Source organism: Rhinichthys klamathensis, unplaced genomic scaffold, assembly GCF_029890125.1.
Source record: "Rhinichthys klamathensis goyatoka isolate OS25496 unplaced genomic scaffold, OSU_Roscu_1.1 h1tg000005l_1, whole genome shotgun sequence".
Classification (NCBI taxonomy): Eukaryota; Metazoa; Chordata; class Actinopteri; order Cypriniformes; family Leuciscidae; genus Rhinichthys; species Rhinichthys klamathensis.
This window is the reverse complement of record NW_026606558.1, coordinates 5,248,817-5,263,963: the sequence shown is the minus strand read 5'-3', so window position 1 is coordinate 5,263,963 and position 15,147 is coordinate 5,248,817. Positions and strand designations below refer to the sequence as shown.

Genomic DNA, 15,147 nt, shown 5'->3' with positions numbered 1-15,147 from the left:
TATTAGTGCAATGTGCGCATATCAAAAAATTAATTCCAATCAAAAGCTTGTGACATATAAACGTGCACATCAATCCGATCACTTTATTTAGCACTCATGTAAACACTACGTTTGGATTTATCAATTGGAATTAATTCATTCCGATTGAAACAAAAGGTGTCCATGTAACCGTAGCTTGCGTTTGGGACTAACACTCCTAACCAGTGTGGCTCCCGATTTTTCCCATTCATGTTTGGAGTATCTAAACTAGGGAGGGTAATTTTGGTCATTTGGTCTACTTGAGTACTCAACCAATATCTAAGCTGAGCTCGGACTCAGTGACTGACGGCTCAGACAGCAGAGAGACAGAAAGCTGAGTCACTGCTCACTCCCCATCTGGTCTTCTGCAGTGGCAGAACAAGACACACTGTAGACTCGCTGTCAGTCAACACGACTGACGGCCCGACAAACACTTACAGACACAACATCCCTTGACACAAGCTGGTGAAGATTGCACTCAACAGGACTCCTTTAAACACAAACACACGCTTGTTTCACTACATTAGTGAGGACGTTGAATAGCCTTATATCAGACTTACTTTATATCAGGTTATATTCTATGGCCTAACCCAAACCCTGCCCCTAAACACACCCATCACAGAAACACTAGATTTAAATACAACCATGTTTCTGCGATTTATAAGCCAATTTAACTTGTGAGGACCAGTAAAATGTCACTCACTAGTCGGTTGTCATAATTTTAAAGAAACAACAGCAGCAAATTAATGTTTCATGACACAAACCTCATTTGAGATTTTAACAGAAAATGTATAAGGTATAAAGACCAGAAGCTTAATTTTCTTACAATCGGAAATAAATAAATAAATAGAAATAGAAAGAGAGAAAGAGAGAAAGAGAAAGAGGATTTATGTATTTTAACTGCATATAAAATTTCCGTCCATTTGGCATAGCTCATTTCTAACTATTTACATCTTAATTTTATTTAAAAAAAAATATATATGAATAATTCGAAATACATTCTTTCAAATGGCTTATGATCAGCATAGATCTGTTCATTGTAAAAACAATTAAATGTATTCACTTCAAAAGTATGAACATGATTAAAATATGGCTAGCAGTAGAACAAGCAACATTCAATATAATAAAGTGTATGCAATTTAAACAAAATGGATTTCAGTTTTTAGTACTATTCCAGAAATCTGGAGAAAAATGGACCCCTTTGAATTCAATAATATATATATATATATATATATTTTTAAACTAAGGAAGTCAATGGGGTCCATCAACTGTTTGGTTACCGACATCTTCAAAATATCTTCTTTTGTGTTCAGCAGAATTAAGAAATTCATACAGGCTTGGAACAACTTGAAGGTGAATAAATTTCATTTTTGGGTGAACTATCCCTTTAAGTACATTCTTCTCCATTCTTGTCCTAGCCAGAAAGACCAAAATACTGATTCAGAAAATGATTTAGGAAAGTTGTGTGACTCACTGACCTCTTCACTGTATGGGTTTGCATCAGAGCAGCCTGGTTCATGGCCTTGACCCAGCCATTCATGTCCTCCTGTGTGTCCGCACTGAAATAGTACGTCCTCATCCCAGTGTGCTCCGCCTGCGAGCCAATCACAGAGCTTTGTTTGTAAATGTAGGAGCGCATCCCTGTGTGTGTAGCCTGCAAAAGAGAAAGCACTAAAATCAGCCCAGCCCTGGGAAAAGGAGAAACACTGCATCAGCAGATAAGTATTGGCCAGAGGAGCAATCTGAGATTTCAGCATGATAACAAGAGGCGTGAAGGAATACAACACAGCAGACATTACTGACGAGAGACCGAAAGAATCAAGGAGCAAATGACGATCAAGCCAAATGTGATAAGAAACACACAGACACACCGACTAAACACAACTTATCAGTTATATAATCAAAGCTACAGAAACAATGATATGAATCAGCATGAAGGAGAGACGAAAAAGTCAAAGGTTACAATAAGCACCACACCCCCCAACAAGAGTAGACTTTTGAAAATAGTAAAATAAGTCATAAAAAAGTCATATTAGCAAAGACAAGTTTACTTATATAAAGAGCACTACTACTAATCAGTTTTAAATGTAAGGTTTTGTGAAACATATCAAAGTGCCTGTGATGCACATGTACGTCACTAAAAGGATTATAATATATACTTATAATATACTATTGTAATATAATATAACATAACATCCCTGTGATCCTACATAGGATAAGGATATAATATATAATAATAAATATTAAATGTATACAAAATATAATATATTTCCTCTATATTTATTTTAACTCTTAACTTTTAACATAAAAATAAATATAATAAAATATATAAATATAATAAATTACATAATAAATATATTTAATATAAAATATAACTTATATACATACAATTTATTTATTATATCTTTTATTATATCTATATATTGTAGGCAGAATGCCATACAAAAGGAGGGCACAGACACTGTTGTAATTAACATGAACTCAACCTGCAATTTCCTCATTAAAAATAGATTCAGAGAGTAACTTCTTCTGCATTCGATTACGTAAAATGAAACAAAGAGACAATTATAGTTCATTTATAGACATCCAATCTTCACTAATTATTTCTCTCAGTGTGAGCAAAAAGCACAACACAATACACAGACGCATGAAGACACGCGTGTTTACATGACAGGCTCATTACAGGCAAGCAGTGAGGTGTTAAGCTGCGGCCTGTGTTTTAATAGTCCACTGAGGGAAAGCTCTTCAATGAGGCTGTAAAGCACAGACAGATGGCTGATCGCTTTGAATCATGCAGGGGGTCTGGACCAGTGCGACAAAACCATCCAACAACCAGTCAAATAACCTAGGACAAATGAGACTCGTATTCTTTAGGTGACAGTTCACATAAAAGTAAAAATAGTGTCATTATTTATTCATCTTCATGTCCTTTTTAACCAGTGACTGTCTTTCTTCTATAGAACACAAAAAGAGATATTCGGATGAATGTCGCATGCTGCTCTTTTCTTTACAATGACAAAAATGCGACAACAATGCACTATAACTAGTAGTGCATGCAAATAGTCCACTACAAGCCTTCTGTGTGACAAACCAACATTTAAGTGGAAAAAGTCTTGTCATAGCTCTTATATTTCATGTATACTTCTGTATAATCAAACTTGCTGACAATCATGCGATTGATTGTCAGCAAGTTTGATTATACGGAAGTATACATGGCATTTTTTCCACTTAAATGTTGGTTTTGTTTCATTCAAAGGGGGGGGGGGGGGGGGGGGGAGTCAAACAGGTTTGGAACAACATGTTGACATAATTAAATTGTTTGGTGAACTATCCCTTTAACTTCAATAGAATGCGTATGAACATAAAAGCACTTTAAAAGTGCCTTATGTGGTACGTTAAGTATGATAAATCAGCATTTGCTATCATTTTTGTTTTCAATATATGCCCACAGAAAAAGTTACATCTACATGTTGACTAAAAAGTTTAAGGTTAGCAATCTATGATTTAACCTTTTATTCAACAAGGATGCATTAAATTGTTCAAAAATGACAGTAAAGACATTTAGAATATATATAATTTCTATTTTAAATGATATGATAAAGATATGAAACAAAATATTATTTCTATAAATGCTGTATCAGCCTTAGTCACCATAAGAGTTTTGTTTCAAAAACATTAAAGGGGTCATATAATGGTACATGCACTTTTACAAGTTGATTGTACTGAAATGTGTGTTGGCAGTGTCTGTACACAACCATCATATAATTATAAAAATCCATCCAGTGCTTTTGTTTTAATCTCCTTATATGTTTTCCCCTGCCTCAAATTGAGCCGTTCGAGCGTGTGACGTCACACGCTCGGAAGCCCCTCCCACGAGTGTTGATTGACAGCATAGTTTCAACACAGACCCGCCCTCGCTCGTGAGCGAGCTGTCAATCATAGTCTGCGCGGACCGGCGCGTCATTGTTGATATGCTGGAGCACTGTCTATGAGCAGAATGGCGTCTAAGCGATTGTGGTGTTCTGTTCTTGGGTGTAATAACGAACACAGCAGTCATTTTAATGTTCCTGAATCCGAACCGCTGAAGACGCAGTGGCTGAGTTTGTTTTCAAAAGGGAATATTCCCCACGAGCAACGTCAATGCTCTCATGTTTCCGCGAATCATTTCTCACCAGACTGCTTTATAAACGAGGGTCAGTATAAAGCTGGTTTTGCTAAGAAGCTGCTCATGAAAAAAGGATCGGTACCAGCTATTCGTGTTCCTGCTGAACCTCTAGAACAACTGAAGTGAGTGTAACGTTTTATTAAACTCTATATTAATATTTATATTAATCTTTGCAAATCACTAGCTGCACGCTTCACAATGAATGCGTCTAAGGTTTACACTCAGGGTACATTACGGCATGTTTTCTATGTATGATGTTCTCAATATAATTCATAATCCCACGTTTATACTGAACAACGCGTTATGGTTATTGTGTTATTGTGTTACAAACGGTGTATGCACAGAACAGGGGGGCGGAGTCAGCAAAGCTCATTATCATTTAAAGGCATATGCACTGAAACGGCGTGCTGAAAACAGAGCTGTTTTTGACCAAGTAAAATAAGTGTTTTCTTACCATACTAATGAGAATTTTTAATTAAAGTAAATTACAAACTTTTAATTTAGACCCTAAAGAATCATACTAGCTTGTACAAAAATGGCATTATATGACCCCTTTAAAACATTTTACAGACCCCAAACTTTTGAACAGCAGTGATCCTAGCTCAAATATGCTGATGCACATTGGCCTTCAGCGATACTCATAATACAAACCAAAAGTTTAATTTGATGTGTTATTAAATCATTACTCAGATCATCTTATTAATATGATCCCCAAACTAAAACTATGTGCACACAAAAACACAGCTGTGTACACACACTTGGAGACAAAACAAAACAATGAGCTAACAATAGCATGCTTCTTCCTTTCTCATTGGCACCCTGCAGCATGTACTATTTGAAGATGCTTTTAGCTTTCATTAATAGCATTCTATTATGTCATCCATGATCCATTATAAGTATGCAGCGCCCTAGTACAGCAAACGTTTGTTTAACAGTCCTGTTTGCTTACAACCACAACAGGGGAGCTTTTAATATCTGTGAACTGACTCCACTGGGCAATATACGATTCGATATCAACTAATTGACTTAGACAAACTATTTAAAGGGGCTATATGTAGAATTTAGTTATTAGCGAAACCAGTGGCCGTTAAGTGAACAGCAGCCAGCAAATTATTGCTCATGCTCGCACTCGTGCACACGTAACGTACAAGAGACCCGACGTGATTCAAAGACCCAATATACTCGCAATATACTTAATACACTTCTTTGCTAAGAAGTAAAAAAAACGTTGGAAATACCTGTTATACTTTGCGATATTTCGTTAACAAACCTCCCGACGCCGTCCACGCGTTTAGATGAATATGTAAATATGTGCTGCGTGTTTTCCTCGCAATAGAAAAATAAACACACAACAAAAATGACAGCACCAGCTCTGCGATTCACTGCCATCATGACGACAGATGAGGAAATTACAGTTAAACTGTTACAATAGTTTGATTAAACTATATTTGAGACTATAGACTATACAGATGTGGCTATGTATGCGAGGCTATATTTGGAATGAATCCCTTTTCTTTGCATGAAACATTGACGTCACAGTACAGAATTGCTCTTTCTCCATTCCTTAACATTATATAAGCTTTAATTTCATGCGTCACAGAACAGAAAAGAGGGGCTTTCAGGAGCGCTAATAAATGTCACATCCTTTGGATTTTTTGGCAAAAAAACGGTTCTTCACATAAGAATCAGTAAACAGGCTTTCATTTCATATAAAGTCCTGCCATGGTCCAACCTAGTTATCGTTATCGGTAAAATCCACTATCGATCGTCCTCTATACAGGATACTTGGAATATAACAAAGAGTGAAATGACCCATCAAATATTTTAGAGCTGAGCACACCAAGGAAATTATTCTATTATCCATTTTCTAAAGATATTATTTATTTCCATGACTTTCTTGTTCTGGAAATAACCATTTTAAAATTCCCTATTTTCAAGTTTTCCATGACCATGGGAACCCTAAGTAAACGAAACCAAATAGTACAATGTTATCTGATATATTCAGTTTTCTTCAATGTCTCTTAAGCAAATAAAGAATAAAAAAAAATCTGCTATATCCTAAGACCTCTTAAATGTCCAGTAGATATCGTTTCCTGAAAAGGATCATTTCAAACATCTCAAAAAGAGGAAATGCTGTCAGTGAGAAAAGTCACACAGATTCTCAAAGAGTTTGCACATGCCAGTGGTTAATGTAGAGAAGCCATAGAGTTAAAAGTGTACCTATTTACAGATGATGCTGAATGTGTCTCAGAGCCTTTCTGGACTGTCAGTCACTCATCACAGGCAGGAAGCCCACCAATGGGAACAGAAGAAGGACATAGTTCAGCAAATAGAGGACAATGACTGGTCACCTGAACCAACACCTACTGGCTTTTCCTGTTTAGGATATATACAAGTGCTGGGAAATTGTGAGTATAATTTAAAGACTGTCAGCACAATCAAGATAAGAGGGTGACACAAATAAATAGCAGGAGTGAAAGAGCACAAAACAGCACGCCAGACCGCAAAACAGCCTGAAACACAAAGCACAAACGCCCACAGAAAGAAGCCATAAGAAAGAAGAAAGAAGCCCCCCCCCTTCTACCGATATCTAGAAGCTCATCATCGAATCAGTGAAAGATTTTGTCACTCGGCCGTGTCTATGCACCAGCATGTGGGGTGAGATTGCTGGCTGGACAGAATTCACCACAGTTTTTCATAGAGGATTAGTACAGATTACAGGCTCTCTGCTGCCCATCTGAGTCACTTAATACTAAAAATCGACATCCAGATTCCAAGGTAAACATTCTCTCTTGTGTAACGCTTACGGCAAATGATCCCTAACCCTCAGCGGACTGTATGATACAACTGCTAGATACCCAGCTAACAGGGAATGTTCTCATAAATTTGGCTAACGGTCTGGAAAGGTTCTCTCAAATTCATGAACAAACGCTCTTCCAGTAACATTAACAAAAGGTTCGTTCAGGTCTTTAATAATGTTCTCGAAATGTTGGCATAAAAATGTTTTTGTATAAATGAAGTGATCGTTCACCCAAAAATGAAAATTCTGTCATTAATTACTCACCCTCATGTCGTTTCGTTCATCTTCAGAACACAAATGAAGATATTTTTTAATGAAATCTGATTTCTGTCCCTCCATTGACAGCTACGCAACTACCCCTTTAAATGCTTCAAAAAGTTCATAAAGAGATTGTAAAACTAATCCATATGAATTGAGCGGTTTAGTCCAAATTTTCTGAAGAGACTCAATCGCTTTATATGTTGAAGAGATTGAGTTTAGGCTTTTATTCACATATAAACATTGATCAGCGAAAATAAACAGAAGCTCAACCGAACCTGCTTGACGCACGGCACGAGAACAAACCTCATTGGTTCTTGCTGAAGCTCAAACGGACAGAAAGCTCTCAGATTTCATTAAAAAAGATCTTCATTTGTGTCCTGAAGATGAACGAATGTCTTATGGATTTGGAACGTCATGAGGTTGAGAAATGAATGACAGAATTTTAATTTTTGGGTGAACTATCCCTTTAATGGGAACGTTGGCAGAACACTCTCAGAAGATATTTTGTTAGCTGGGTACTCGCCAGAAGGGTGAACAGTTTTGTAAACAGCACTCCAGGAAGACGTGACACCGTAGGCTGTGTAAAACTATCCGTTAAGGAAGAAAAGTGAAACAGGAGTGCTGCAAAGTGCAAACTGAGATCAACTTGCACTTTAAACCATTAAGCATTAAGATCTTCTTCTTGAAAACTGGAATGTCGTCTCCTTCTGCTCCCACGTTGAAAAAAAATCTCTCTCTAGCTGAGAACAGGGGCAGGAAGGAGATGAGCAGAGAGAGGTAGACTGGTTATGTAACCTTGTTGGCCTCAGGATGAGTACAGACCCATACATTCACTCTGTGTCATGAACCCCATGAGGACAACAATGAACCGCACAAGCTGCAGGGTAGAAATCCACATAAAACACTGCTAAAGTCTTTGCCTACAAAAACACTCGCACATAGATGGGCACCACATAAGAAAAGCTGTATATGTATAAAAACAGCTTGGATAATTGGTTATGTCAAATTTACAGCCTTCATGGGGAATATTTATTCTAAATTGATAGAAAATACCCATGTTGTGTTGTGTTGTCAGAAGGTTGATTTGTAAGAAAAAAAAAGATATGATCATGGCATGGCAACATGTTTTTCCGATACTTTAACAAGCTTCCTTTTTTAAGTTACATTAGATTCAACTAGACCACATGAGTTGAATCGACTTGTACAGCCAATTTGATTATACTAAAAAAAATGTAAGGCAGCAACTGAACTTTTTAGATTTAGGTATTTTGAAGTATGTGGAATTTGTTACATGCATCTTCTCTGCATTCTATACACAGGGCTGAAGCCATGCAAGATAAGGAAGCATGCACATTCATAACTGCACAGTGACCCAATGTAATTAGCCATTGCACATAACAAAACAGAAAGAAAGCTGATTGGGGAACAGGAAGCAGCTATTGCAAGAAAATTGAGATGAATAAGCAAGGGGTATTTACAGTCAGTGGGTCATTAGCACAATATAAACCCGGATCACCCTGACAAAAGTTTATTTTGTGACAACTACATGTACACAGCTACTTCGGTTGAACGGCTGCTTGGGACAAGTGTCAGTTATAGACCATGAAAATGAAAATCCTGTCATCATCGACTTGTTGTCTTCCATGGAACACAAAAAAATCTAATTCAATAAAAAATTTCAATTAAGCTTTAATTTAGTTTTTTTTTTCTTTCAATTTTTGTTCTGTAATTTTAGTACTTAAACTTGACGTATTTCAGCCAAGGCAACATGAATTCTGAATTAGGTTTGCATTTTTCATCTAATACTCATATTTTGTTTTATTATTAACAAAAAATAGTTTTAATAGTTTTAGTTTTAGTTAAGTTTAACAACACTGGGGGTCATGTAAACGAATTATGTCAGAAACAGACAAACATTTTGCTAACAGTCGAATGGTTTGTTTTACACCCAAAGCTATTATATGACTTAAAAAGGCTACAGTGCGTAAAGAGTCATTTGGACCACTTTAACGATTCTTTTTTGGTGCTAATCTATCTTTTTAGAGGCTCCCTCATTCACTTTAGTTGTATTTAAAGGGTTAGTTCACACAAAAATTTATATTTTGTCATTAATTACTTAATTACTTAATTAATTAATTAATTACCCTCATGTCGTTCCAAACCCGTAAGACATTTGTTCATCTTCAGAATCTATTTAATAAAATCTGTGAGCTTTCTGACAGTCTACGCAATTACCACTTTCAAGCACCAGAAAGGTAGTAAAGACATCATAAAAGTAATCCATGTGACTCCAGTGGGTTAACCTCAATTTTATGAAGTGACACGAGTGTTTGTTGGCACAAAAAAAAAAACATAATTTGCCACAAAATATTAATCTCCGATCGTGGTGCTCTCATGAACGTGCATTGGAGATGAATATTGGTAAATAAAGTTTGAAATGACATGAGGGTGAGTAATTAATAGCAGATTTGTCATTTTTGGGTGAACTATCCTTTTACAAGAATGACCAACTACAGTCCATTCACTTTAAATTCTAATTTAGTATTATATTTAGTAGACGGTAAATAATTAAACAATGACAGAATGTACATTTTCTGGGTGAAGTTATACCAAAGTAAACATCCTTGCAATTTGAAGTGAAGAATACTTTTTATCATTCTTTTTTGAAAGTGTGTTGATATCTGTATGAAAATGAGATCTTACCTTAAAGGCATATTTGCGGCTAATGTGATCTTCAGGTCCGACAGGAGCGATAGTGTAGCTGGGCAGAGGAATGCTGCCCAGAACCGACTCTTCACGACTGTCTGTGGGGGGAAAACAATCCGACTGAGCAACAAGTCAGGTTTTTTTGACTGTCTTTCTTTCTCCCTCTCTTCCTTCCTGGCATGTGATACTCTCTGACCTGTCTTTCTCACACCACTCTGATAACATCATCACATTTCACACATTTAAGTTTAGCCTCGCTCTGCCTCCTTGTTTTGCCTTGACCACTTCTTTCCAGTGGCGCGCTGGTGACACCGATGTGAGTGTGAGTGGGAGTGAGAGAGTGTTTATGTGTGGGTGTGTCTGAAACAGGGATTGAGTGGTGGGTTGACAAGCGATAAGGGTGGCTCGATTAGGACATAATGGGTTAAAAATACTTCAAGGTTGGTTGAAGGAGAGATTCCAGACCGAGGCAGGTCTCTCTTTCATTTGAGCAAGCAGGGAGCTGAAGGGACTGTGACTGGGAAGAGCAGACTGACTGGAAAATTAGGATGGATTACATACCATTATGACAACACAGGTGGCGGGGAAAGATTTGATACAAGAAATAAAATTGACTGTAAAAGAGATAACTCACCCAAAAAATGTTTATTTACTCAGTTATCTTCCGTTTACAGTTATTCATTTGTTAATAAATAAAAGATATCAGATTATATTCCTGTGATTAATTTAAATATATAGCAGAATATCAGTGATTAACAATTTAGACTTCGTCTGGTTTTTGCACAAAGCATTCATTTGGCTTCATAAGTTATGATAAGAGTTGAGTAACCAATTACTGTGTTGCATAAACAACAGCATAAGGATTTGGAATAACATATGGGTGAGCAAATAATGACAAAAATATACATTTTTTGGTGAACTACTCCTTTAATTTAGCTCTCTCTTACGAAAAGGAAGTTTATTAAACTGTGCTATACTAAACACTTCTTTTAAACTAAAAATAAACTAAAAATAAGAGTATACTATTGATGTAATTATCAGAGATACACTTAACAAATTTATATGCAAGTATGCTTGGCTTATTCTGACAAGTATAAAGAAAAATGTGCACTTGCACTTTCTTTTACAGTAAAGGGAACTTGCAAGCCCTTACAGTGTACTTAGTTAAGAAAATACTTGGTACTATAAGGTAACTACATGGTTTAAGGTTAGGTTCAGGGTTAGTACCTAGTTATTACCCAGTTATTGTAATTATTATAAGTATGGTTTCCATAGAAAAATGTAGGTGTAAACTAGTTGTGTACTCAAAGTCTATTATTGTAACACTTAAAGTGCACTTAAAAGTATACTTAAGCCAATTTGGTCCCATGTACTAACATAGTACGTTAACAAGTGTACTACTGGTACACTGATTTTAGTATACTTACAACATAAAATATACTTTTAATTCAACTTAAATTTATTTAATAAAAATAATGTAAAGTATATACTTTTTTGTAATGGCTGTTTGTAATTTTTTGTAAACTGCATAAATATGAGAGAGATTAACCCAAAAACATCATATTACTTTCCCTTTCAGAGTTTGCTAAATGTGTCATGTTAAACTCTGGGGACAGTACAAAGCAAAAAGATTGAGTTTGCAATTTGTTGAAGTAGGACTTGGCGACCATAACGCTATTTCTAACAAAGTAATGATAATAATCATTATCTGCGAGAAAAGTTAGCAGTTAAATGTCCATGTGTAAATGTAATTCTGTTTGATGTTTGGTGAAGACACTCACCTTTGTAGTAGAAGAGGCAATAATCAGCCAGAACAAACCATTTTCTTTTCCACAGCCGCATCCCTGAGCTGTCCTGAAAGTACAAAGCAACACAAACACTGATGGGAAAACACACACCCTCAGGCAGCTGAAGACATCTGATGGGGAAAGACTGCACTTCAAACAGACTTCCAAAAGGCAATTCGCATCAATTCCCTATGACAGTACCGTTTCACTTCCAGTTAAAGAGTTTATTCAAAGTCTATTATCAAAAACTATTCATGTAAATACACTCCTGATGTTTTCATGCCATGAAAGACTTGTGTGTTCATGTGTGTTTGTGTCTGTAAAACTGACTGGCTGGCTCTCAAAAAGAAAAACCAAATGAGCTGCCAATCTAGACAGCTTTTTGATGCGTTTGAACGTTCAAAATATGTTTTTCAACTGTGCCTATGATGCCCAAAAACTCGGTGTAAACAGAAATACAGTGTTTACCATTTCAATATATTTTAAAATGTAATTTATTCCTGCGATGCAAAGCTGCATTTTCATCAGATTTGAAAAATCTTTGAAAAAATGTACTAACCCCACATAGTGGTGTAAGTCATAGATATTATAAGTGTTACTGAGACAATCTGGCATTTTATACTAGGAGTTTCTGGTTTTTGGGGCCTCTGGGTCTGTAAAGTCTAAAAACTTCTCATGTAAAGTATAATTTGAAAGCCAATGTTTGGTTAATCAATAAACAACCGCATTGATCAATTCTCTTACCTGTTTGTGGAGCCATCCACGCACCACTACAGGAACGCTGGGATTCCTCTTTATGGCATAATCTCGTTTGCCAAAGCTATGGACCCTTCCACTGGACTTGGATCCCTATATCACACACCAACACACACACACACAGAAGATGAGCAGGGGATTGAAAGCTCATTCATCACACATTAGTCTAGACATCTGCCAGGGGTGCACAGCTGATCTTACACACCATCGCTGGCATTCTGTGGGCACAGCAACGAACGTAAGCCAATCACACATGCCAATGCATTAATACGCCTAATACATCACCATTGCCAGCCGTCACTGCCAACGATAAGAGCTACGAGCAATCATTCATCTAGAACAGTCCAAACGCAGGCAGGAGATGACACGGGCAGCGTTCCTGCTGGTGCGTTTCTCCGCATCTCTCCGCATTAATCAAACTATGGCAGTCAGCCGTCACTTCAGATATTTTTGCACATGCATTCTGAGAGGTAAAATAACATGATTACAATGTTACCAAAGCCTCCATTGTGACGCCATAAGTTAGTATCAAACAGCAGCTGTTTTTATATAGCAGAGGTCTAGTTCCTAAGATCAACTTTTGACTCGAAGGACCCCCATTTTCCAAAACAATATTTGAAGGTCCCCTATATAATATATATAAATAATATTGGATCATATTAAAGGGGGCATGACATTTTTTTAATTATTATTATTGTAATATGTTCCTTGAGGTTCAATTATAATAATGTTAATAAAGTTTTTTGCACAAATATATATATATATATATATATATATATATATAATATGTGTGTGTGTGTGTGTGTGTGTGTGTGTGTGTGTGTGTGTGTGTGTGTGTGTGTGTGTGTGTGTGTGTGTGGAATAATGATATTTTCAACCCACATTCTGACCCTCTGTCTGAAATAATCCATTTGTAAGTGGCGGCTCCTTTAAGGCTTGCGGTTTGTGATGCAGCTGCTGTCAGATATGCATATGTAAAGTAGGCCTACTTGATTATAATTTTAATAGTAGTTGATATTATATTTAAAGTTAAACTATTTTAACGTACTAAATTGCAACATCATTGCAAATGTGTAATTACAAATATATTTAAATACAAGACACAAGTTTGGACAGAAATAACATTAAAGTACATTTTAGCTTATCATAAATACTTGTCAGTACATTCGGCAGTATATTTAACCATATTTCAAAGACAATATAAGTAATTAAGATATTACATTTCAAGATGCACTTAAGTCCTGCTAATTTTGCTGTTCAGTTTGCGCTTAAGTATATTCTTTAAAGTGTATTATTTCCGTAAGTTTTCAGTACTCTTTTTAAAAGTGTGCTAAAGTATGCTACTTTTTCACAAGGAAAAGTTTGAAACCGTAATAAATAATGATGAAATTGTACTTATTGAGTGGATTATACCTTAAAATACATTTAAAGCAACACCAAGTAACTTTTCCTCTGCGGTCGCCCTACAGGTTGGAAGCGGAATTGTCCATTACCGCTGTGGTAAATAATTTAGCCTAGCGCAGCCTACTGTCGCACGCACGCTCGCTGTTTATCCAGCACCGGCTTTGGAATGAACGATGTCCACAGACAAGGTAGAGTATGTTGCATGATTTCATGAAAGTATGATGTATTGCGACATCAGAAACGAAGAAAAACAAAATAATGACTATTGTAACGCTTGACGTAAAGCAAGTCAAATTTGTAGTTTTCTTATGTCTCATTAGAACTACAGAAACGCGACCCGATCTGGCAATCTTACATAGCGTGGTTATAGCAGATATAGGACCGCAAAGCGAATCCAGAAGTGCCTTTCACCCTGTTACGACTTAATGAACCACTGAAACGAGTTTAGAAACATCATTTTAAGGTAAAAAATCGTACTTAGTGTTGCCTTAAAAAAAGCATTATTCAGCTCATGAGCATCACATTCCAAACAATGCATCCTTGCACAGATATGCACCAAATCACTCACAATACGAATCCCAATCCGTTTCATGGATGGTCTGTGTCTGCTCAGAGATGGCAGTCAAGGGCTGTGTGTTTGTGTCGCCAGCACTGGGGAATAGTCGCACAGCCCAGAAGAATAAACACCCTAATTACCAGAACAGATGCTAACCAAGCATGGAGAATGTTCTGCACCAGGAGTCTTGTCAAGTTAACTTGCCCGTCTCATTCAATATACAGAGGTACTGTCTTCTACATCTATCTCTACCAAATCCCAGGTGTATTTTCCTACCCTGTGCCTAGTTTCTGACCTTTGATCCTGAAGTGGTGTCCACAGTGGAGGAGGTGACGGTGGTGGAGGCTTCACTAACTGTGCTGGAGGGTCGTGTGTTCGCCTGTGGCTGCTTCAGCATGTGTCCACCAGTCCTGTAGAGGAGAGCACAATGATGCTTTTCAACATGTACAGCAGATTCTTTGAGGAATTAACTGTTACATTCGATAAGTTAAATTAGCGATGCACACTTTAAACCGAAATCAAGATATGGCTTGTTGTGATTAGCAAATCGCAAAAGTTGCGATTTAAATAAATAAATATATGCGCTGTGTGTTTTTGTGGCCGCGTTCACACAGCGGCAGATTACGTTCAGTGGCGGATTTAGCAAATTGGGGGCCCAAGGCGAAGGTAGTATGGGGGCCCCCCATCCAATCTT

General features: G+C 36.8%; 1 protein-coding gene across 8 annotated transcripts in view; it reads right to left on the bottom strand.

Annotated features, from left to right (window-relative positions):
- plekha7a (pleckstrin homology domain containing, family A member 7a) overlaps window positions 1–15,147 on the bottom strand; it is a 102,030-nt gene that overhangs the window by 36,491 nt on the left and 50,392 nt on the right. For 5 of the 8 annotated variants that reach the window (XM_056255977.1, XM_056255995.1, XM_056256003.1 and 2 more), the window contains 5 exons: window positions 14,749–14,863; window positions 12,482–12,586; window positions 11,732–11,804; window positions 9,948–10,048; window positions 1,497–1,672 (listed from right to left, as the gene is read on the bottom strand). In XM_056255977.1, coding sequence (XP_056111952.1) covers window positions 1,497–1,672; window positions 9,948–10,048; window positions 11,732–11,804; window positions 12,482–12,586; window positions 14,749–14,863 — 570 coding nt within the window. Of the gene's footprint in view, window positions 1–1,492; window positions 1,673–6,403; window positions 6,730–9,947; window positions 10,049–11,731; window positions 11,805–12,481; window positions 12,587–14,748; window positions 14,864–15,147 lie in introns of those variants that run through there. The other 3 variants (XM_056255986.1, XM_056256030.1, XM_056256038.1) reach the window with 3 other exon arrangements.